The sequence below is a fragment of the Nipponia nippon genome, unplaced genomic scaffold, assembly GCF_047370975.1.
Source record: "Nipponia nippon isolate SJK-2023a ecotype South Korea unplaced genomic scaffold, ASM4737097v1 scaffold_119, whole genome shotgun sequence".
Lineage (NCBI taxonomy): Eukaryota > Metazoa > Chordata > Aves > Pelecaniformes > Threskiornithidae > Nipponia > Nipponia nippon.
Window position 1 is genome coordinate 28,998 of NW_028262312.1, and position 23,901 is coordinate 52,898.

General features: G+C 53.1%; 2 protein-coding genes and 1 pseudogene across 2 annotated transcripts; 2 read left to right on the forward strand and 1 right to left on the reverse strand.

Moving 5' to 3' along the window:
- Positions 1-3,385: 3,385 nt before the first annotated feature.
- On the forward strand, positions 3,386-4,314 carry LOC148056778 (olfactory receptor 14C36-like; annotated as a pseudogene).
- Positions 4,315-14,122: 9,808 nt separating this feature from the next.
- LOC148056779 (olfactory receptor 14A16-like) lies at positions 14,123-19,247 on the forward strand. Its single transcript, XM_087748111.1, has 2 exons — positions 14,123-15,075; positions 19,226-19,247. The coding sequence occupies exons 1-2, from the start codon at positions 14,123-14,125 to the stop codon at positions 19,245-19,247; spliced, it is 975 nt and encodes a 324-aa protein (XP_087604237.1).
- Positions 19,248-22,691: 3,444 nt separating this feature from the next.
- On the reverse strand, positions 22,692-23,662 carry LOC148056780 (olfactory receptor 14C36-like). The gene is given in 2 exon segments (XM_087748110.1): positions 22,692-22,822; positions 22,825-23,662. Coding segments are annotated over 2 exon segments (912 nt in total). The 5' UTR covers positions 23,606-23,662.
- Positions 23,663-23,901: the final 239 nt, after the last annotated feature.

Here is a 23,901-nt window from a genome sequence, read left to right on the forward strand (position 1 = left end):
ACTGACGAAGATGTTAAACAGCGCCAGTCCCAAGACTGACCCCTGAGGAACACCACTCGTCACTGGTCCTGGGCTGTCTCTGCAAGCCTTGGCATCTCATGGAGCTCTGTGGGCCTGGGTTTAAACATCAAATTGAGTAGACACCCGGATCTCTGTAAGGCAATGTGGGGATGAACATGAGGCAACTGCCAGTAGAGTGAGTGGAGACCGAGTAAATATGGCTGATGGAGAAGAGAAAGAGAGAGCCTGAGCTCTCCCTGTGGCACACAGCTCCAGTGGTTCAGATGAATAACTCTCAAGGCTGCCCTGAACATAATGAGTGGGGGCAGGTTCAGGTGCCCTCACTTGGGCATCAGCTGTCATTTCAGTTGGCCAAAGAAAATGCCCAGCAGCCTCTAAGAGGATTCCCCCAGATGTTGGCCTGTCTCTACGAACGGCTCCATTAGAGCTTGCAGTTGCCTGCACAGATCTTTGACCACTCCTGACACCTTCAATGTCACCAGGTGTTGTATCCGAATAGCCCAATCCTGCCCTCCATCCCCATTAACAGGCATTGGAACTGAGGCAAGGAGATCCCGTGCAGGTGCCTATTTTGTGCCCACCTGAACACTTGATGCAAGAGGAATCTCACCTCCTGTTGGTTTGTGTTGTGCACGGGAGGGAGCTAAGTCCCCTTCTAGCCCACGGACTGCAAACCCACAAATGAGATGTGTCTATTGACTCATCTGCATCCCTTCCCTCAGCAGGGGTAACGCAGATCCCTCCTTGTCACTGTCTGCTTGTCCTGTCTCATGATGGGACAAGATGAGCTGACTCTCCTGCCCAAATCTTTTCCTGATAGGAGAAATGGCAGTGCTGGGAATAATTGTGTCTCCCCAGCTGAGGGAGGGAAAAGAAGTGTTTTCTTCAGCCTGTTTCCCAGCAGGTTCCCCTGCAGCCCCAGGGACACCTGGAGGGAGCCCAGAGGGGCAGAGAAAGTGGTGCCTTGGGCTGGGCCTCTGCTGCTGAGCTGGGCTGGGCTCCTGGCATGGAGGGAGCTGCTGGCAAGTGGGCAGCGCTGCAGAGAGACAGCTCTGCCCAGGAGCAGCTCCTCTGCAAAGGACAGCAGGGCTGAGGGCACTGCCTGCAAGTGCTGAGAGGAGAGGGGTGAGGCAGAGAGACTGTAAAGGCAGGGTGGAGTGGGAGGATGCTGAGAGCTCACCGCATGGGAGAGATCTTCACAGTCCTCTACATGGTAAGTCCCTGGTTGCAGGACAATGTAACTGGTGTTCCTGGAGGGATATCCAAAGGTTGCTACATCCCACAGGCTGTGGGATTTTCAGGAGGACTTTCACAGTTTCTGTAACGTAGAGGAGGAGGACATGCTGCAGAGGAGGACTTCCCTGATGCACCGTCAGAAGGAAAAGGCCGCCTTCAGGGGTTTCGGTGTGCACCTGTGTGTGCCCAGGGCTGTCCTTCAGAGCAGGGTCACTGCACCCCAGCGGGCTGTGTGCTGGGGCAGGGACTCTGCCGTCTGACCAGATCAGCACTCAGCATGCCCAGGGAGCGCCCTTCAAAGCTGTGGGGAGAAGCTGTGGGTGGAAGGAGGGCAGGATCCCTGTGCTGTCCAGAGGGTGCAGCGTGGGTCAGGGCTGCTCAGACTTCTACATCACCTGGAGGACATTTGCAGAGGGTCATTTTAAAGAGGGATGTCAAGGTAGGGTATTAGCTGAAAGGGAAGAAATCTCTGCTTTGAGTTGTGTTCTCTTGGTTGCCTGGGTGGGCAGTGGGAGATGGGAATTTATTTCTGTGCTCTGGAGTAGGCAATGAGACCCCAGTTCTCATCAGGACTTGTCTGAGCTGCTCCTTAGCCCCTGCACACCCAGAGATGTCCCTGGGCAGTGCCCTGCTGCCAGGAGGTGCCTGCAGGGCAGAGCTGAGCACACAACAGGTGGGATGGGCTCTGTGAGCATGGAGAGGGAGGAGATGTAGGCACAGATGAACAGGCTGTGGCCAAGAAGAGCTGCAGGCAGCAGAGCCATGGACAGGAAGGAAGAGAGACCTGCTGCCAGCAATGCTGTGGGAGTGGGGATTCAGGCATCTCCCTGCCATCCCCTACACTGCAGGTTCTATACCTGGAGCAACCCCCTGGTCTCCTCACTCACACAGCAGAGTCTCAGCTCTTAATAGCATGGGGACATGGCCATGAGTTGCCTTCCCAAGCAGCCTGACCACCAAAGAGGAGAAAAACTCAAGGGTCTGACTGTGTCTCCCTCTCCTGCCTCCCTTGGCAGGGCTCCTTTGGCATGTTCTCCTCTTATCCCTGCCGCTTGTCTTCTTACTGTCACACTCACTGGTGTGAGGGGTGAGGATTCAAGTGCAGCTCAGACACCAACGCTGCGTGTGCTGTCATGCACATATGGCCATGGAGGAAAAGCACCCAGCTCGCACCCTGTTCACCTGTGGGGCTCTGGGTACTGCAGTGTGTGCGGCTGGCACTCATCTCACCCTCCCTTCAGGACGTAACAAATTCAGGACAGTTGACTCTGTCCTTGGGAGGTCCTGCTGCGCTGCAGGCTGCCCTCCCGTGCGGCACACAGCTCTCCCAGGGCATCTCTGTGTTTTGCAGGAGCCCCATGGAGAAGACACCTCAGTGCTAAGGCCATTGAATTGCTGCTGGGTGGCTGCATGTGGGCAGCTGTAATGAGCCCTCTGTGTCCCTGGTTGGGAGGGCAGAGCTGAGATCCTCCTCAGGTAAGATGTGATGGAGTGAGGGGGTTGGAGATGTGCACTGCATGTGAAACTGGATTCCTCTGCTCCCAGCAGTGACCTCTTTCTTTTGGGGGGAACACCCGAGTGTGATAGTCCTCCAGCTGGAAGAGCTGCCAGCACAGGGCAGCTGAGAGCAGAGCTGATGGACAGAGCGGCTGTCCTCACTCTGCACTACGGGACAGTCCCTGTGCCCAAGCTCAGCACCCACAAGGTTTCCCTTGCAGTGCAGCAGAAATGCCAGGCATTGCTGCATTCCAACCACTCCTCAGCTGTGCTGGGGCAACTAGAGCAGAAGGCACAACCCAAACTGCCCACAGCTCTGCTCTGCAGTCAGGTGAATTGGGAGTGACAATGCTGAAAAGCTCTTTGATATCAGGATTGGATTTAATCTGAGATCACCCTATGTTCCTATTTACCTGTTGCTGTAGGGCAGGCAGAGCCCCCAGCAGAGCCTGCTGCTCCCTGGGCACCCTCAGCCAGCACCAACCACAGCTCACCAAAGCTCTTCCCGAAAAGTGAAAGGCTCTTTGGGGGCTTCCTATAAGAATGTGAATGGATTTTCCTGAAAGCAGTCAGCCCTAACTTCTCCCTTCCTTTACCTCCTTAAACAGATCCCCATGGGCAGAGGGACACAATGTCCAACAGCAGCTCCATCACCCAGTTCCTCCTCCTGGCTTTCACAGACACACGGGAGCTGCAGCTCTTGCACTTCTGGCTCTTCCTGGGCATCTACCTGGCTGCCCTCCTGGGCAATGGCCTCATCATCATTGCCATTGACTGTGACCACTGCCTCCACTACCCCATGTACTTCTTCCTCCTCAACCTCTCCCTCCTTGACCTGGGCTCAGTCTCCACCACTCTCCCCAAAGCCATGGCCAATTCCCTCTGGGACACCAGGGTCATCTCCTACGCAGGATGTGCTGCCCAAGTCTTTCTGTTTGTATTTTTGATTTCAGCAGAGTATTGGCTTCTCACCGTCATGGCCTATGACCGCTACGTTGCCATCTGCAAACCCCTGCACTACAGGACCCTCCTGGGCAGCAGAGCTTGTGTCCACATGGCAGCAGCTGCCTGGGGCACTGGGTTCCTCTATTCTCTCCTGCACACTGCCAATACGTTTTCACTACCCCTCTGCCAAGGCAACGCTGTGGACCAGTTCTTCTGTGAAATCCCCCACATCCTCAGGCTCTCTTGCTCACACTCTTACCTCAGGGAAGCAGGGCTTGTTGTGGTTAGTGTCTTTGTGGGCTTTGGGTGTTTTGTTTTCATTGTGCTGTCCTATGTGCAGATCTTCAGGGCTGTGCTGAGGATCCCCTCTGAGCAGGGACGCCACAAAGCCTTTTCCACGTGCCTCCCTCACCTGGCCGTGGTCTCTGTGTTTTTTAGCACTGTAGTGTTCACCCACTTGAAGCCTCCCTCCATCTCCTCCCCATCCTTGGACCTGGTGGTGGCAGTGCTGTACTCAGTGGTGCCTCCAGCAGTGAACCCCTCATCTACAGCATGAGGAACCAGGGCCTCAAGGATGCCTTATGGAAACTGATCCAATGGGTGCTATTTCACTGAGAATAACCCTCTTCCCCTCCTCTGCATGTTTCCCAGAGTTTATCTTATGCCACAATTCTGCTTTTTTCTCCTGTGATAATTCTACATAGAGATAATTTTCTGGGTTCACACACCTTCTATGGAGGTTTGATCCTGTTCTGTCTGACCCTTGCACAACACTGTGTCACATGTGGCCCATCAAATTGTAGCTCTTCAATAAAAGGGAGCCTCCTGGCTGCAGTGCCTGAAGGCTGGGCTCTTCTTCCAATGTTCCTTCCAAGAAAATGTCCAAGGAAGTGGTCTTTTGAATTTTCTGTTCTGCTTTTGTTCTCAGTGGTTTTGGGGTTAGGCGCCTGGTAAACTTGGGTTCCACTGGACCAAGTGTTCTGGTTGTAAAGGCTCTCTTCTTGGTGTCTAATGGCAGTGGAGACAGTCTCTCAGCTCCCCATTCTTTCCCCAGTTTGCTTCTTGTATGACAGGATGCATGGCATGTACCAGACTCTCTAGCAAATACTTTGGAGAATTCAGGAGAGGAGAGGATGGGGACTCCCCACATGCCCTGGGGTTGGAATGAATGCAGACTCAGAAGGTGAAACACCCTCAGAGGTGAAGTCTCCCAGAAGTAAAGCGATAAATTGTGGTATCTATGAAAAAGGCCTCTGCAGTGCCATGGGAGTCAGAGGGGACTCGGTAGGCACAGGGAGGGGAGAGTGGAGAGCAGCAGGAGCTGCCTGAGGACCCCCAGGGCCAGGACTCTGGTGCTGCCCTGGGGAGTGGGGCTGGTGCGAGCAGAGGAGGGAGCAAGTTCAGTGAGGCTTGAGGATCACCTACAAGATGAATTCAGGAGAGCAGCGAGTGCCTAGCCTCTGTTTCATCATGGCCTTGTGGCCAGCATGAGCCGTGGGGCTGATGGGGAGCCTGAACCCCGCTGTCTGCCCCCCAGCAGCTGCTGTGGCCTTCAGAGGGGCTGGGGCTGTGGGGTGAGTGCCCAGAGCTCTGCAGCAGCCTGCGCTGGGCAGTGTCATGGAGCCAGCCCAGGCTGGGCTGCTCTGCTGGGCTGGGCTGGGGAGAGGGCAGGGGAGGTGGGGAGAGGTGGGGAGGGTCTGGGCTGGGCTGGAAAGAGCCCGGGAGAGAAAACCACCAGTGCAGAGCTAAGGTGTGTGAGTGTGCGGGGTAGGGGCAGCCAGCACTCCCAGTGCAGAGCCAGGTGTCATGGTGAAGGAAGCAAGGCATCCAAGGTGCAGAAGAGAGGGTCCTGGTCTGTGCCATGTTTCCAGGACACCCTGGGGAAGCTGCCACAGGAAATTTGTCCCAGACCAGTTGCACCCACCAGCCATTTCCATCTCTGGCCATACACCCCAGCCCTGAGGAGGGACCTTTGCTGCATGGTCACCCCCATCCTCCTCTGGGGCTCAGTCATACCCAACTCCACTGCCATTAGTAATACAAAGGGAAGCAGGTTCTGACAGCCATTACACACCAAATCCCACAGCTCTTGCCACAGCTGGACTCTCAGCCAAGCCTCTTCTCAGACAGCTCCAGCTCAATCGGGTGCTTGTCTTGACCAATTTTGAAAATCTTCATTGACTGAGATTTTACCAGGTGGCCTGGGTCCTTGCTCTGGTGTTTGGCTCTGAGGGATTTCTGATAAACCCAGCTCTCTCAGCCTCTCCTTGTCCATTATCTGCTCCAGGCCCCAGCCATCCTTCCGGCCTCTGCAGGACTTGCTTCAGTCTGTCAGGATCTTCCTTGTGCTGCTGAGCCCCAGGCTGCACACAGCAGTCCTGCTGTGGTGGTCCTGTAGTGGGTTAGCCTTGGCCAGCAGCAGACACCCACCCAGCTGCTCACTTGCACCCCCAGCTCAAAAGGACAAAGGGAGAAAATAAGCTGGATTAGCCATGGGTCAAGATAAAGACAGGGACATCACTTACTCATTACTGTCATGGGCAAAGAAGAGTTGATTTGGGGAAGATCAAGTGAATTTATTGCCAATTAAAAGAGATTGAGATAGAGAGAAAGCATAGCAAAAATATTCAAGACCATTTCCCCACCCCACTCCTTCTTACCAGGCTCAAATTACTCCATTGCTCCCAATTCTTCTACCCACCCCAGCCCCAAGAGGAGCTGGGGGGATGGTGAATGGGGCTTACGGTCAGCACAGAACACCTCTGCCACTCCTTCCTCCTCACACTGCTCCCCTGCTCCAGCGTGGGCCCTCCCCACAGGATCCCACTGTGTTTGCCATCAAGGCTATGTGCTGTTCATTTCTTTCCATCTTACTTTTCTCCTTCACACTCACAGAATGACAGAGATGTTGAGATTGGAAGGGACCTCTGGAGTTCATCAAGTGCAACTCCCCAGCTGAGACACGGTCAGCTAGAGCAGGTTGCTCAGGACCTTGTCTAGGTGGGTCTGGAATACCTCCATGGATGGAGGCTCCTCAGCCTCTCTGGGCAAGCTGTTCCAGTGTTTGACCACCCTGACAGTGAAAAAGTGTTTTATTGGGTTCAGAGGGAATGTCATGTGTTTTTATCTGTGTCCATCAGCCCTTGTCTTGACAGTGGGAACTACTGAGAAGAATTTGGCTCCCTTGTTTTCATTCCTTCCCTTCAGGTATTTATGCACGTTCATAATATCCCCCAAGCAATGTTTTCTCCTGGAAAATTAGTGAAAAAATTATCCTTTTTCTCATTTTTCTCTAAAATACTCAGTACAGGGAAGATATGGACCTGTTGGAGTGGATCTAGGGAGGGCCACAAAAATGATCAGAGGGATGGAACCCGTCTGCTATGAGGAAAGGCTGAGAGAGTTGGGGTTGTTCAACCTGGAGAAGTGAAGGCTCTGCGACTGCTGCCTTTCACTAATTAAAGAGGGCTTAGAAGAAAGGTGGGGACAGACTTTTTAGTAGGGCCTGTAGTGATAGGACAAGGGGTAATGGTTTTAAACTAAAAGAGGGGAGATTCAGACTAGATATAGGAACGTTTTTCGATGAGGGCAGTGAAACACTGGCACAGGTTGCCCAGAGAGCTGATAGATGCCCCATCCCTGGAACCATTCAAGGTCAGGTTGGACGGGGCATTAGCTTTGAAAAGCAGCTGGATGTGTTGCTTGGGGATTCACAGCTTTGGCAAATCCCCAGAAAACCACAGCTTTGTGTTAGAAGCAGAAGGCAGGGAGGACAAAAAGACATTTGTAAAGCCTAGGTACACAGTGAGGTGGAGAAGCAGGGGGGTGGCCAAAGTCTGCAGGAGAACTGCTGCAGGCATGGGACAGCATGGGAGAGCCCGTGGTGGAGATGACTGAGGGCCTTGGTGGGGCTGGGACTTCCCCAACACAACCAAGGTCTCTCTCCTCTCAGCTACTGCCACCAAGAGCCATGAGGGGACACCATTTCCTTACAGCCCCATGGCCTCAGTGCCTCCTCATCCCCCTAGAGTCCAGGCACTCCTAGGGTCGTCCTGCACTCGTCATCGCACACCCCCACATCACACTGCTCCATCAAGAGCCCTGAGCAATGCATGAGGAAAAGGATCTCCCTTCCCCGGTGCCAGGGATCAGAGCTTGCCCATCCTTCTGGATGAAACCCATCAAGGGCTGACGTGGCAGCAGAGCCACCTGCCCATTGCCTTTGTCACCTGGAACCAGTGCTGACCTCTTGCCAGTTTAAGGCAGCCCCCAGGGAGGGGTACCTCCACCCCTGCTTCCCTTCATGGCTTCAGCTGTGATGGACCTCAGGGGGCCCACTGACACCCTCAGAGTCCTGGAGATTTTAATCACATTTTAAAGGCTTCTTCAGCAGCTTGTTCAATCTCCTTCCGGTAGCTGCAGTTCAGGAACTTGGCACCAGAGGGCTCATGGAAATGCAGATACCCTAACATGCCATGGCGCTCTGCAGTTTTCTTTAATGCCTCCCTTCTTGTGTGGTTCATTAGGGAGAGTTCAGGAGTAGAGTCTAAATGAGAAGATGTCAAAAAGAAATAACATTTTAAAAAGATTTGTGCATTTTCATTATTTTTCTGCTTACAGAATAAACAATATAGACAATCCCCAAGTCATATAGATCCAGAGGGTTTCATGATGAAGTATGAACATGTGGGAAAAGCCAGACCCTTTCTGTCAGACACTCTAGAGACACTCTTCATCCCACCCACCCCACCCCAACCTGCCATTTCTCTCACCGGTCACCTGAAACTTATATCATTCATGTTAAAATCAAAGCTTTTCCCACTCAGGCTGGAGCTGAATGTCTCAGCCTCCATTTCCTTCTGCTTTCCTTGGAGAAGTGGCTGCACAGAGACACAGCATTTCTCTTCGTTAACAAGAACAAAAACAAAAAAAGGAAGAGTGGTTCAGTGAAGAATAAATACCATTCGTCAGGTGTCCATGAAGTCCAAGTTGCCTCCACTAAATCCCACTTATACTTTGGAGGGGAAAATGTGCAGTGAGATTAGCAGGAAAGGACAGAGAGAAAGGCAATGAAGGAGCTGGCTACAGAGACAGTCAGGAGACAGGAGCAGCAAGCTTTCAACTGCCTGAAGCTCCAAGCAGCACCTGGGTACTTGGGAGGGTTCTGAGGGAATGGAGAGTAATGGGAGGAGGAAAACCAGATGGACACTCAAAAAGGCATCTGTGCAGACAGCCTGCTGGAGAAGATGACTTGAGAAATGGTCAGTTGAATCAGGACATGTGGGAATAGCGAGAAGATTAGTGAGATCCAGTACGCTCCATACAGGACAGAGCAGTGGTCAAGTATTCAAACATTTCAGCTGATGAAAATGTTCCCGTACTTCATACATGTTAAGAAAGTTGCCTCATCTTTGCAGGCCAAACTCAGTTCCTGACCAGAAGCCTCCAGTGCCACTTCAGGAGGTCCTGGTGTGCCTGATACACTCACCTGGGACTGGGAGTGACCACAAGGGGACGTGGGAGACCTGGACCCTCCAATGGAAACTGCAGATGGAGGGTGACACAAGGCATCTGTGCTCCTGTAAGTCAACCCACCCTGGTTTCCAAAACTGTTCTTAAAAAAAGAAAAACAAACACTCCTATTTCTAAATTCCTCCTTCTGAAGTGAGTCTCTGCACCCTCCTCCTCTCTGCTTCCATTACCTGTGGAGCTTCCTCATGAGTTCCCTCTTCACCCAAGCTGGTCTTATCAGCTATGTACTCACTGCTGCTCTTTGTGGGTGATTCTCTCGTTAAAGACAAGCTGTACTGAGTTGTGCTGCCCTTCACTGCTGCCCCTGGGATCCCCACTAAAAGCCCCCTCAACAGGCCAAAGTCTTCCCCTCTGAGGTCTGACCCCTACACTCTGCTCCTTTCCCTCCTCAGGCTGCTCAAGAGCTGCACCTCCCTTTTTCATGGTCACTACAGTCAAGGATGACCCTGGTTTTCACGTCCCTGAAAACTCTTCATGGTTTGCAAGGACCTGATCCAGGTGAGCATCATCTCTGTTGGTCCAGCTGGTGGCTTTGCAAAGAAATTGCTCCAACCCCCTCCAGAAACCTATTGGTCTGTTTTCACAGTGCTGTGTTCTCCTCCAATGAATGTCAGGGTCATTAAGGTCCCCAGAAAGAGCCCCACGTCACTGATCTGGAGGCTTCCTTGAGGTGCTTAAGTAAGAGCTTGTCCACCTCCTCCCCTTGATCACCAGTTCTTTATCTCCCACCACAATGTCGCCCTAACTGGCCTCTGCTCTGATCCTTACCCACAAGGGCTCACCCAACCTGTTGACTTTCCCAGCAAGGAGCTCCATACATCCAAGCAACTCCTTCACACAGAAAGTATTCCTCTTCTCATGCTCCCAGCCTGTGCCTCGTGAAGAACCTTTATCCATCCATTGCAGCACATCAGCTGCGGGAGGTGTCCCACTGTGCCTCAGAAGTCACAGCTTGTGACAGACCTCGGGGCTCCAGCTCCTCCTGGCTGTTCCCAGTCAGAGGAGAGTGTTGCAAATCTGGGCTGCAGCCCCCGAGTTGTGGCTCCAGGCCAACCTCAGCTTTGTCATGGTGAACAGGGACACCAAGCACCCAAGAGCCCATGTACGCAAAAGCTTTGCTGCATGGCAGAGACATGCTGGAGTGGATGGCAGACGGCATTGTAAGAAAGACTTGAGGTGCCCCAAAAGAGAGCAATGCCTGCTGTCCCCAAGGTCAGAGAGAAAAAGGCTGGGCTGGGCAGCCCTGGCAGGAGAGGGCATTGCTGTCTGTGGTGTCTCTGCAGCCCTGCAGGGCCTTTGATGGAGAGAGGCACTGATCTCCTGGAAGGACAAGGTGCTGCCGAAAGCGTCCTTGGGTGTGGACATCCTGTGATCTAGGCACACTCGAAATTCACTGGGCTCTTTGAAGACTGTATCGTCAAGAGGGTGAGTAAAGGATGGGGCAGAGGAGAACTAGAAGAAGCTGAGAACATAGGCCCACAAGTGGAGAGCCCAGTGCAATGTGCTTCTTATTCATGCGGTGCCTTGCATCTGCTGGACAGAGATGGGACAGGGCTGGCCTCACTGCAGGGGTGGCAATCAGTCACTTGCACACAAGCACCGAAGGAATCTGAGATGGCGCCTGGGGTGTCTGTCATGCACCCGCTCGGAGGGGACACGGCTTTCCTGCAGGTCCTGTGCTGTCCCTGCCAGCCACAGGCAGTTTTGGTGGAGAGCCTTGGCGTCTCGCAGAGCCCTACAGGCCTGTGTTTGGCCATTCAATGAGCAGCTGCCCTGAATTAGGTTAGGCTCCATGGGGCTGTGTGAGACAACTCTTGTTAGAGGCAATGGACAGCTAGTCAATACAGCTAAAGGAGGGGAGAAAGAGAAAGACTTCCCTCTCCCTCTGGCACAGAACAACATTTGGTCAGCTGGACACCTCTCTAGGCGGCCTGAACAGCGTGAGTAGGGACAGGGGTTGATGTCCTAAATGTGGGCATCTGCCGTCATTTCAGCTGGCATCCTCACCAGGCTGCAGGATGATGCCCCCAGATGTTTCCCAGTCTCTCAGTACTGCTCCATTACCATGGACAACATCTGGCACCTCAGATGTCACCAGGTGTTTGTGCGTGAACTCCTGGTCTCCATCTCCATTGATGACCATGGGACCACAGCAAAGGAGTGCAGGTGCCTATTTTTAGCTGACACCATGACTGAAGCAAGAGGAATCTCATGTCCTGTGGGTTTGTGGCAGGCACGGGAGGGAGCTGAGGTCCCTTCCAGCCCCAGGACTACAACTCCAGGAGGAGATGCCTCCATTGACCCAGCTAATTGCCTTCTCTCAGCATGGCTAAAGGAGATGCCTCCCTGCCAGTGTCCAGGTGTCCTGTCTCACGATGGGCCAAGGAAGGGGGATTCTCAGACCTAACTGTGTCTCAGAGAGGAGAAAGGGCACTGCTGCAAAGAAACGTCTCTGCAGAGGTGAGACAGGCAACATCGGTGATTCCTTCAGTCTCTTCCCAAGGAGGTTCCTGGAGAGCCCCAGGGACACCTGGACGGAGCGCCGAGTGGGGTGGGGGGCAGAGCAAGTGACGTCTTGGGCAGGTTCCCTCCTCCGGGGCTGAGATGGGCTCCTGGGATGGAAGGAGCTCATGGGAAGCAGGCAGCGGTGCAGAGAGACAGCTCGGCCAAGGAGCAACTCCTCTGCCAAGCGCAGCAGGGCTCTGGGAAAAGGAGTAGGGCAGAGAGAGATTAAAGGCAGCCTGGAGTGGGGGGAGAGAGGAGAGCTGCAAGGGAAGAAACATTTCCAGCCCTTGTCACGGTAAGCCTTTTGGTGCAGGGCAATGCAGCTGCCGTTCCTGGAAGGGTCTCCTAAAGCGTTCATAGCCTACAGCCTACGGGCTCTGTCAGGGAGGCCTCCCAGCCCAGGGGCTGATGGTAGACAAGGGGGAAGGGGTGAAGGCAGGGTGTGCAGCCAGAGCTGCCCAGGGCATTTCAGAGGGGACTTTTGCAGAGGAAGAGCAAGGCAGGGGATCCCTTGAAGGTAAAGAGCTTTCCTGAGGCTGTGCTTTCAGTTTCCTGCTGTTTCTGGAAAAAGGGGAAAGACGCTGCTGCATTTGGAGAGGGAGACTGAGAGTCCTGAGCTGCTACACTGAGAGATCAGCAGGTCTGGTGGGAGGCAAGTCAACTGCTTCCATCCCCTCCTCTCCCTCCAGAGAGCACCAGCATCACCTTTGCTGGCCTCATCAGGGTTTGTCTGACCTGCACCTCACTGCCTGCAAACGGGCAGTACCTCTAGAGAGTGCCTGGAACTGGGAGGTTTCTTCAGGTCAGAGCTGAGCAGACAGGAGCTGGTGATGGGGTCTGTGAACCCTGACAGGGAAAACTTGGAGGGAGAAAACAGTTCCCGCCAGGAATAGCTCCAGGCTGCAAACACATGGGCAGAGTGTTGTAGGAAACTCCAACCAGCAATGTCATGGGAGGGAGACTTTGGAAAGCTCCCTGTCATCCCCTCCAATGCAGACACCTTCCTCTGAGCAAGACCCCTGCTCTCGTCTCCCACCCAGCACAGCCTCTGCCCTCAAGGCTGTGTGGTCCAGGGCAGGAGGTGCCTCCTCTGCAGCCAGAGCTCTGGCACAGCAGAGGGGCATCTCCCCTGACACGGGGCCGCTTCCCTCTGCAGGGCAAAGGGGCTGAGAGCGACTGCCCTGGGCTTTTGCTAACCAGGAGGTGCTGTGCCCTGCTGGGTGAGGAGAAGGCTTTCCTGAGTACCCGGCCGCCTCTCCTCTCCTTGCTTCCCTTAGGAGGAGAGTCACAGCGTTCTTCTTTGTTCCTCCACCTGCTTGTGCTGCTCTTCTTCCTTCTCTTGGGCTCCCTGGCAATAACGATGGTGGTGTGGGGCAAGGGGTGGGGGTGCTGAGTGCCTGCTCTGGCCCTGACCTGGAGGGCGCTGCCCTGGAGGTGTTTCCATGGGACCAAGGTGCCCAAGCCCTCTCTTCATTTTCCAGGCTCGAGACACTGCAGTGAGTGCTTGGGCAATGAGACACTGCTTCCCTTAGCAGACATCACCTTCAGACACCCGATCAGGCTGGACAGGGCGTCCTGCGGGGCTGTGAGCATCATTCCAGAAGGTCACAGCTCTCCTGTAGGACCTTGGTGATGTCTGAGAGCACTCGATCTGCCCACGCCAATCAACATCCTTGTCCTGTCCTCTCCATCATACTCTGCAGAGCTGTGCTGGAAAGGAGAGGTGTTTTGAAATCTGCACCTTCAACAGGACCCCTCTGCTCCCAGGACAGACCAGGTTTTTATTTGGAACAACCTCTGGTTGCAGCCCTCCTGCAGCTGGGAGTGGTGCAAGGACAGAGCAGCTGGGCACCAGGCTGATGGACAGAGCAGCCCTCCTGGATGAGAGCACTGACACAGGTTTCCACTGAGAGAAACGGGGCAACGGGGAATTTTACCCTTTCCAGTATATATGTCCCAAGTGGGATGGGGGTGTCTGAATACTAAAACACAGTATAACAAGACACATTTGCTGCACCTCATCTCCCACCTTCCTCTGTGGAAGAAAGCGCCCTTCGGAGCTTTCACCCTGAGCTCTAGTGCAGCACAGGGAACTCCTCCCCAGGAACCCTCCCTCCAAACACCCTGGGCTGTTGCTGCCTCCATGGGTCATTGCTGTAAAGCAGGGCTGACCCTCAAGGAGCCCCTGGGGAGAGGGCACGGCTCTGCACAGCACACTCAGCCGGCACAAAGCAGAGCTGAAGCCTCGGAGCTGCATAACGGTCCCCCAGGAAAGAAAAGCTCCCTTAGGTATTTCACAATGAAGGAATCAAATTTTGCTCAGAGAAGCTTCTCTGAATTTCTCTGGTTTATCTCCTTTGGCAGTTTCCATGCCCAGAAGCAGCAGATGTCCAATGGCAGCTCCATGAACGAGTTCCTTCTCCTAGCATTCACAGACAGGCGGGAGCTGCAGCTCTTGCACTTCTGGCTCTTCCTGGGCATCTACCTGGCTGCCCTCCTGGGCAATGGCCTCATCATCACTGCCATCGCCTGCGACCACTACCTCCACACCCCCATGTACTTCTTCCTCCTCAACCTCTCTGTTCTTGACCTGGGCTGCATCTCCACCACTGTCCCCAGATCCATGGCCAATTCCCTCTGGGACACCAGGGACATCTCCTACATGGGATGTGCTGTCCAGCTCTTTCAGTTTGTCTCTTTGATGTCAGCAGAGTATTGGGTTCTCACCGTCATGGCCTATGACCGCTACGTTGCCATCTGCAAACCCCTGCACTATGGGACCCTCCTGGGCAGCAGAGCTTGTGTCCACATGGCAGCAGCTGCCTGGGGCACTGGGTTTCTCCATGCTCTCCTGCACACGGCCAATACATTTTCACTCCCCCTCTGCCACGGCAATGCTGTGGACCAGTTCTTCTGTGAAATCCCCCACATCCTCAAGCTCTCCTGCTCAGATGCCTACCTCAGGGAGCTGGGGCTTCTTATGGTTAGTCTCTTAGTAACATTCAGCTGTTTTGTTTTCATTGTGCTGTCCTACGTGCAGATCTTCAGGGCTGTGCTGAGGATCCCCTCTGAGCAGGGACGCCACAAAGCCTTTTCCACGTGCCTCCCTCACCTGGCCGTGGTCTCCCGGTTAGTCAGCACTGCCATATTTACCTACCTGAAGCCCCGCTCCATCTCCTCCCCATCCCTGGACCTGGTAACGGCAGTGCTGTACTCAGTGGTGCCTCCAGCAGTGAATCCCCTCATCTACAGCATGAGGAACCACGAGCTTAAGTGTACTGTGTGGAAACTGATAACTGGATGTTTTTCTGGAGCAATAAACTGCCCATCGTCTTCTTCATAGCTGTTATAACGTAACTCATTACAGGCGCAGCCTGTCTTCTGTATTTTTTGGTGGTGGTGGAGGTTTTTTACTTGGGATAAACTTGTCCCCTTTCTAATTAATTTTCTGCTTTTCTTTTCTGACTGAGTGGTACTTTAAATGAGGAGCCATGCTCTCTGTGTGTTTAAACAAAATAAAGAGCACTTCAGTGACTATTTTTTTACCTGAGATCCTTCCTGAAGGGCCTTTATGGAGATGCAGGGAGAGTTCCTTTATGCATGGATGGAAGGGAAAAGAGTCCCGGCATGGCAGCACTGCCAGGGAGCACCAGCACTTGGTCTTCAAGAGCTGATCTCTTTCCACTTCCACACTCTCTTCCTGATCCCTTGTGTTGGTGTCAGCCCTGAGAGCTCTGGCAGCTTGGGCACAATGGGCACTTCTGTGACAGAGCTGGCCTCCATCACAGCGCTTCCATAAAGAAGGGTGATGATGTCCTCAGGGCAGTGTCTGAAGGCTTAGGTCTTCTTCCAAAGCTGCTGTCAAGAACAAGATCAAGAAAGTGCCCTGGTGAGGAAAACACCAGTGAACATCTAATGTGTGTGACTGTGCAGGGCTGGGGCACATAGCAGTGTCCCTCGCACAGCCAGGTCTCCTGCGAGAGGCTGGAAGGACCAGCAGAGCAGGGTCTGGTCTGTGACCTTGTTTGCCTAACACCCTGGGCAAGGTGCCCCAGGGCAATGGCCACAGACCAGCCCCTTGCAACCACCATTCCCGGCACTTGCCTCTCACTCCAGCTCGGAGAGGTTCTTTGTCCCTCCATGGAATGACAACGCATGACTAGGTCAGAAGTCCATGTTTGCATTGTACAGAGGAGATGTAAGCATGCACATCACGTACGTGAGCTGAGATGGTCCTGAGTGAGCACAAATGCCATCAGCTATTCCTTCATTTTCCAAGGAGGCCTGTGGGACAGACAGCGCCTCCAGGTCACTTCATGTTGGTAGCAACATCCCATGGGAAACCTCCTGAATGCAGCAGTGGAATCTGCTTCCTTGAACTGAGGTCCCTGTGTCCATTCCTCATGCCGAGGGGCATCTCAGATGAGTGCAGAACGGGGCGATACACTGCAGGGCTGAGGTGCCTCCCAGCCTCTGGCAGTGGCAACAGGAGGCCAGAGAGTCCCTGTGAGTCCTGCAGTGCCCAGCCTCTCTGTGTAAGAGGGAAAGACTGTGTCTCTGAACACTGCTGGGTGCAGAAGGAGTCCACAAGGCCAGCTCAGATGTGGACGCCTGACAGAACCCTGCCCTTTCTGTCTGTGACTCCAGGAACAAACCCCCCTGGCCCAGGGAGATTCATCTCAGCTGCCTTGCACAGGCTCATTGCAAATGCTCCTGGCTGCTCATGTCACCCTTTCTGGATTGTGCCCTCAAAGGTGTCAGAGCCATCAGAGAGGTTCTGGGGTCCTCGGAAAAGGCAGACATCAAACCTTTCTTCCAGAAGTGCAAGAAGGAGGACTGGGAGAGTTACAGGCTGGTCAGCGTCACCTCAGTCCCTGGGAAGGGGATGGGCCAAATACTGCTGCAGCCATTTCCAGGTACTTGTAGGACAAGAGAGGCATTGCTGAACCTGTGTGGGTTCAGGGGAAAGAGGGGGATGTATGTGGGCCTTAGCAAGGGTTTTGGCGTGTTTTCCTATAGTCTCTTTATAGCCAGACTGGTTTCCAGTTTAGATATCTGGACTGAAGCAGTGGGTGATGTAGTGGGTGGGAAGGTGGCTGGTGGATCCAGCCCAAATGTCTAGCAGTGGCAGAGTCCTGCTGGTGGCCACTTCCTAGTGGCATCCCTCAGTGCAGGCAGTGGGGCCAACACTCTGGAGTGTCTTCATTAACTGCCTGGATAATGTGCCAGAGTGCCTTTTCAGCTCCTTTGTGAATGATGCCAAACTGGGCAGACCCATTCCACAACCTTATCTTGTTCTCCCTGCCTTGAGCAGGATAGGTGGACAAGATGATGTTCAGGGGTCTCTTCCAAGCTGAGGTATTCTAGGATTCAATGACTCTTTTCCTTGGAGAGCTTTTTGAAGACAGAAGAAACAGAAGAAGAAGGAAAAAAAGAGAAGAAGTAGAGGCATAAAATGCACCAGTATAAATACAGCAGTTCCTCTGAGAAACATTTCTCCACGCAAATCATTGATAGGAAATCTTTTAGATAAATTTGATGGAACAAGCTTACTTCTGTCTGCTCACGTCCTGGGCCACAAGGAGGGTAATGGCTGGGAACAGTATGATGCGGTCAATTGTGTCTCGGGAACTCATAATCCATTGGGAAGCCAATGGCTGTGAAGGGGGCTGTGAGGTCACTTCTGCCTCTGGAGGTGAGAGGCCAACAGCAGGAATGTGTCTGGGAAAGGCACTGTGAGGTCACTTCTTCCTGAAACAGCCGATAGGTCAGCCCTTGACTCATGGCTGGGATATGTGCTGCTAAACTCCCCTCTGCCAGTGTCTCTGACAGGCCAGCAGAAGGCACCTGGTTGGCACATTGGCTGGGAGACCCCCTCTGCCGAAGGACCCAGGCTCACTCCAGGAAGGGGGCTTGTATTTTGGCTGTCATGTCTCTTCTGCCTGAGTACAGGATGGGACAGCAGCAGGCACACAGCTTGGTCATGTCTATCCGAGAAGCAGAAAGGCTCGCAGCCTTGGAAGATCATGGTGAGGTTACTTGTGTCTGGTCAGATGAAGGGCTACAAGAAGGCTGATGGGTTGGGATGCCTGTTTAGAAGGGTGCTTTCCCAGATGGTGGAACTTTCCTTGGATGTAGGAAAGAGCAGGAGAGCGAAACAGTGCCACACAGTGCAGCTTGGATGGTGGGGATTGGACATGAGGAGGAAGAAATGTCACTCAGAGGGTGGTGCTGTGGGACATGAAGTCCTCCAGAAGGAGGATGAGATCAGTCCATGTCCTTGTGTTTCAAGGAACAGAGTGTGAGGGTGGAGAGACGTCGGTGAATGTATGGAAATGGCAGGGTGAGAGCAAGGTGAGGAAGCGAGATGGGTGTCTGCAGCCTGCAGGGCAAAAGAAGCAGCTGTGAGACAGCGTAGGACAAGCTGTGGTGGAGATGGCAAAGAGCACTGGCAAGGCTGGAAGTGGCCAAGAGAATCCTAGGCCGTTCCCTTTAACTATGGCAATTGTCTCTGCCCCCAAGGCCTATGAGGAGACATGTTGTCCTAAGGCACTGGGGGGCCTCATTGCCTCCTTGCACACCCCCAGTAAGGCTGGGATCTGTCATAGCCTTGTCCTGCACTCAGCATCACCCCCCCACATCCCACTGCCCCAGGAAGAGCCCTGAGCAATGCGTGAGGGACAGGACCTGCCTTCCCCGGGGCTGGGGGTCAGCGCTTGGCCTTGCTGCTTCATAAAACAAAGCCAGGGTTTTCTCAGTATCTGAGCTGCCTGCACATTCCCTTTGCCTCCCTGCAATCAGGGCCTCCAATTCTCTGCTCTAACGAGTCCCTGGGGAGGCTTTGCCAGTAATGGCCCTCAGTGGGGCTTATTAATACTTCAGGGTACTTTGGGTTTTGCTTTTGATGCTGACTCTTGGAGAGGTTTGTGCAATCTCCTCTCAGTGCTTGAAGCTGAAGGACTCAGCAGAAATCATCCATGGGGCTCACTGAAATAAAGTAAGCCCTAACAAGCCATGTCTCTTCCTGTAATTTTCATCAAGTCTTCAGGAGTTGTACAGATAATTGGAGCTGTTTCCTAGTGTAGTTATGGGGAAAGATTTCAAAGAGCTTCTAATAAACATAAGGTTTTATTTTCAAGGGTGTATTTTATTATTGTTCAGTTTAGAGAAGAGGTGACGGTAGCATTCTCCAATAGATATCGCTGCAGGGTGTCTCCTCAGGAGGTCTGGACTGGTAGGAGAAGCTGTCCCTTGAGCTCTGACAACCTCCCACCTCACCTCCCCAACCCCACCATTGCTCTCCTTGCCCACCTGGGACTTTTCCTTACAGCAGACTTCTCCACTCATCTCTGCAGCTGGATGGTACAGCTCCTTTGCACCATCTCCCCCCTGCTCTCCTTAGAGACCTGGCTGCACACAGCCACAGGAGGGTTTTTCCTATTTGCAAGCAAAGGAAAAGTCAAGCATGGTCAAGTTCCATAAAGAAAACAGACTCTGCAAGCATATGCTAAGTCCAAGCTGCCTCTGATGAGGTTGCCTTTCTACAGGGGATAATCTTAGGAGAACTATTTCAGGTAGGGAGATCCAAAGAAGAGAGATATAAACATAATTAACGAGTTGGCTAAGGAGACAATTAGCCTGCTGCAAGACAGGCAAACTTTTAACTCCCTGATGTCAAAGCAGCAACTGGATGGGTGCGAGGAATCTGAATGAAGAAAGAGTAAGGGGAGGAGAAACCTGGAGAATAAGGGAAAGGGCTTTTGTCTAGGCAGTCTGCATCTGAAAAGATGACCTTAGAAATGGTTCTTCAATCAAGAGAGGTGAAAACATATGAAAGATAAAAATTAATTTAATGTAAATCATTTTAATTTCTTTTAATAATTTAAATTTAAACTTAATTTAAATATAAATTCAATACACGGTGTAAGAGGCAGAACACTGGTAATGAAGTTACACTGGAAGATCAATATTTCCTTGGAATATCCCTTTTGAGAAGTTGCAAGATTGATAGAGATCTTTTGTGATTGCAGACAAACTGATGTTGCAGCCATCGTTGAAAGAGTCCAAAAGCGCAACCCCGGGAACCCCAGGCTGTACAAGCTCACCTGGGGGAGGAGTGAGCCTTCCCATGAGTGCTCTTGGGGGACCTTGCTGGGCACCTCAAAGAGCAGGAGGTGTCCAAATGCAGTCAGCATGGCTTAGCCAAGGGTAAATCATGCCTCCCCAACCTGATGGCCTTCCTGATGAAGGAACTGCTTTTATGCACGAGGGGACAACAGTGGATGTCGTTTGCCTCCACTTCAGCAAGGCTTTTGGCATGGTCTCCCTCGATATCCTGGTACCCCCATTGGGCCATTACAGTCTGCATGGGTTGACAAAGAGATGGGTGAAACAGCAGTTGGAGGATGAGGCTGAGAGAGCAGTGGAGAAGGGGTCATACCCTACCTGGAGGCCAGTGGGCCATACTGGGGCATTGTGGGGCAGCACAGGGGACTCTCCTGAGCCCTGTGCAGTTTAACACCTGCATCCATGACCCGGATGAGGCAACTGTCACCACGTTTGTGGGTGGCACTAAATTGGGAGGACCATTCCTGTGCCCTAGGGATGCCATTCAGGGGAACACCTGACAGGCAGAAGGACTGTCCCATCAGGAACTTCAGGAGATAGAAGATGGACCATGCCCTGTGCCTTCGAGAGCCTAACAGCCTGCAGTGGCAGGGCCTGGAGACTGCCTGGCTGGGGAGCAGCTCTGCAGAAAAGGCCCTGGTGGTGGTGGGGGACAGAAAGCAAAAGAGGAAACAGCAGTGCGACCTGGTAGCAAAGGCAGCCAGCAGGGTCCTGGAGTCTCACCAAAAGAGTGAGGGCAGTGATTGTCTCCCCCTGCTCATCGCTCCTTAGATCACCTGTACACAACCATGTCCATTTTTGGGCCACCACTGGGGAAGGGGAGGAGGGAGGGAGCGCCTGTGGGGCTGCTGGGCTCTTGGCCAGAGATCACCACCACAGCAAGGGAGGTGTTGGTAACTGGCAGGGAGTTGAGTGGAGAGTCATCGAGCTGCTGAGGGGCTGGAGCACTTGCCTGGGAGGAGAAAGTGGAGGAAAGGGCCTTGTTCAACCTGCAGAAGGGAAGGTCTTGAGAAATTAATAGTGACCTGCCAGTCCTCATGTGGAGGCTTTCAGGAAGGTGAAACCGGTCTTGTACTCATATTGCTTGGCAGGAGAGTAATAGGTAATAGTCAGTTATTGAAATGAGGAAGTTTCTGGCCAGAGATAAGGCAATGAGATACCAGCAGAGCATGGGGTGCTTTGGGTTGTAAACAGAATGTAACAAATCCTCTAATGTGGGATTTCAATCAATTGAAATTCTCAATATTTGTCATGACCAGGCCATGAGCAGCTGACCTAGTTGGAGCTGTCTGAGAACGGGCTTGGCTGAGAGACCAACTGTGGCAAGAGCTGTGGGATTTTGTGTGTAATGGCTATCAGGAGGAAAATGGTTCCCTTTTGATTTATAATGGCAGTGGAGTTGGGTATCACTGAGCCCCAGAGGAGGATGGGGGTGACCATGCAGCAAAGGTCCCTCCACAGGGCTGGGGTGTATGGCCAGAGGTGGAAATGGCCAGTGGGTGGGACTGGTCTGGGACAAATTTCCCGGGGCAGTTTCTCGAGGGTGTCCTGGAAACATGGCACAGACCAGGCCCCTCTCTTCTGCACCTTGGATGCCTTGCTTCCTTCACCATGACACCTGGCTCTGCACTGGGAGTGCTGGCTGCCCCTACCCTGCACACTCACACACCTGAGCTCTGCACTGGTGGTTTTCTCTCCCGGGCTCTTTCCAGCCCAGCCCAGACCCTCCCCACCTCTCTCCACCTCCCCTGCCCTCTCCCCAGCCCAGCCCAGCAGAGCAGAGCAGCCTGGGCTGGCTCCATGGCACTGCCCAGCGCAGGCTGCTGCAGAGCTCTGGGCACTCACCCCACAGCCCCAGCCCCTCTGAAGGCCACAGCAGCTGCTGGGGGGCAGAGAGCGGGGTTCAGGCTCCCCATCAGCCCCATGGCTGGTGCTGGACACAAGGCCATGAGGAAACAGAGGCTAGGCATTCTCTGGCTCTCCTAAATTCATCTTGTAGGTGATTCCCAAACCCAACTGAATTTTCCCTTTCCTCTGCTCCCACCAGCCCCACTCCCCAGGACAGCACCAGAGTGCTGGCCCTGGGGGTCCTCAGGCAGCTCCTGCTGCTCTCCACTCTCCCTTCCCTGTGCCTGCTGGGTTTCCACTGACTCCCATGCCACTGCAGAGACTTTCTTCATGGATATGTCAATTTAGTGCTTTACTTTTTGTGGATTTCACCTTTGAGGGTGTTTCACTTTCTGAGTCTCCATTCATTCCAACCCCACCTGAGTTATGTGATGAGTCCCCATTGTCTCCTGACCCCTCCAAATTCATTACCAGAGAGTCTGGTACATGCCATCAGTCCTGTCAGACATGAAGCAATCTGAGGTAATAATGGGGAGCTGATAGACCATCTCCCCTGCCATTGGACACCAAGAAGAGAGCCTTTACAACCAGAACTTTTGATCTAATGGAACCCAATTATACCATGAGCTTAACCACAAAACCACTGTGAACAAAAGGAGAACGACAAATTTTAAAAGACCGATTCCCTGGACATTTTCTTGGAAGCAACTTTAGAGGAAGCGCCCAGCCTTCACGCACTGCAGCCAGGAGGTCCCCTTTTATTGAAGAGCTACAATTTGATGGGCCACATCTGACACAGTGTTGTGCAAGTGTCAGACAGAACAGGATCAAACCTCCACAGAAGGAGTATAAACCCAGAAAATTATCTCTATGTAGAATTATCGCAAAAGAAAAAAGCAGACTTGTGGCTTAAGTTAAACTCTGGGAAACATGCAGAGGAGGGGAGGCAGGTTATTGTCAGGGAAACAGCACCCATTGGATCAGTGGATCAGTTTCCGTAAAGCATCTCTAAGCTCGTGGTTCCTCATGCTGTAGATGAGGGGGTTCAATGCTGGAGGTACCACCGAGTACAGCACCGCCACCACCAGGTCCAGGGATGGGGAGGAGATGGAGGGGGCTTCAGGTAAGCAAACATGCCAGTGCTGACAAACAGGAAGACCACGGCCAGGTGAGGGAGGCACGTGGAAAAGGCTTTGTGGCGTCCCTGCGCAGAAGGGATCCTCAGCACGGCCTTGAAGATCTGCACATAGGACAGCACAATGAAAACAAAACACCCAAAGCCCACAAAGACACTAACCACAAGAAGCCCCGCTTCCCTGAGGTAGGTGTCTGAGCAGGAGAGCTTGAGGATGTGGGGGATTTCACAGAAGAACTGGTCCAGGACATTGCCTTGGCAGAGGGGGAGTGAAAATGTATTGGCCGTGCGCAGGAGAGAATAGAGGAACCCACTGCCCCCGGCAGCTGCTGCCATGTGGACACAAGCTCTGCTGCCCAGGAGGGTCCCGTAGTGCAGGGGTTTGCAGATGGCAATGTAGCGGTCATAGGCCATGATGGTAAGAAGAAAATACTCTGCACCAAACAAGAAGAATACAAAGAAGACCTGAGCAGCACATCCTGCATAGGAGATGGCCCTGGTGTCCCAGAGGGAATTGGCCATGGCTTTGGGTAAAGTGGTGGAGACTGAGCCCAGGTCAAGAACAGAGAGGTTGAGGAGGAAGAAGTACATGGGGCTGTGGATGTGGTGGTCACAGGCGATGGCAGTGATGATGAGGCCGTTGCTGAGGAGGGCAGCCAGGTAGATGGCTAGGAAGAGCCAGAAGTGCAAGAGCTGCAGCTCCCGTGTGTCCGCGAATGCCAGGAGAAGGAACTGGGTGATAGAGCTGCTGTTGGACATTTTGTCCCTCTGCGAATGGGGATCTGTTCAAGGAGGTAAAGTAAGGGAGAAATTAGCGCTGAGTGCTTTCGGGAAAAATCTATTCAAATTCTTATAGAAACCCCCAAAGAGCCTTTCACTTTTCGGGAAGAGCTTTGGTGAGCTGTGGTTGGTGCTGGCTGAGGGGGCCCCAGGGATCAGGAGGCTCTGCTGGGGGCTCTGCAGGACTCAATCCTGCCCTACACCAGTAGGTAAACAGGAACTCAGGGGTGATCTCATATTAAATCTGCTGGGACCAGAGGAATCCAGTTTCCAAG

Bases quoted from the DNA above. Each gene is read 5' to 3' on its own strand.
- LOC148056779 (XM_087748111.1), top strand. From the start codon at position 14,123: ATGTCCAATGGCAGCTCCATGAACGAGTTCCTTCTCCTAGCATTCACA. The intron at 15,076-19,225 runs ATAGCTGTTATA...CATAAAGAAAAC, and splicing joins AACTGCCCATCGTCTTCTTC to AGACTCTGCAAGCATATGCT.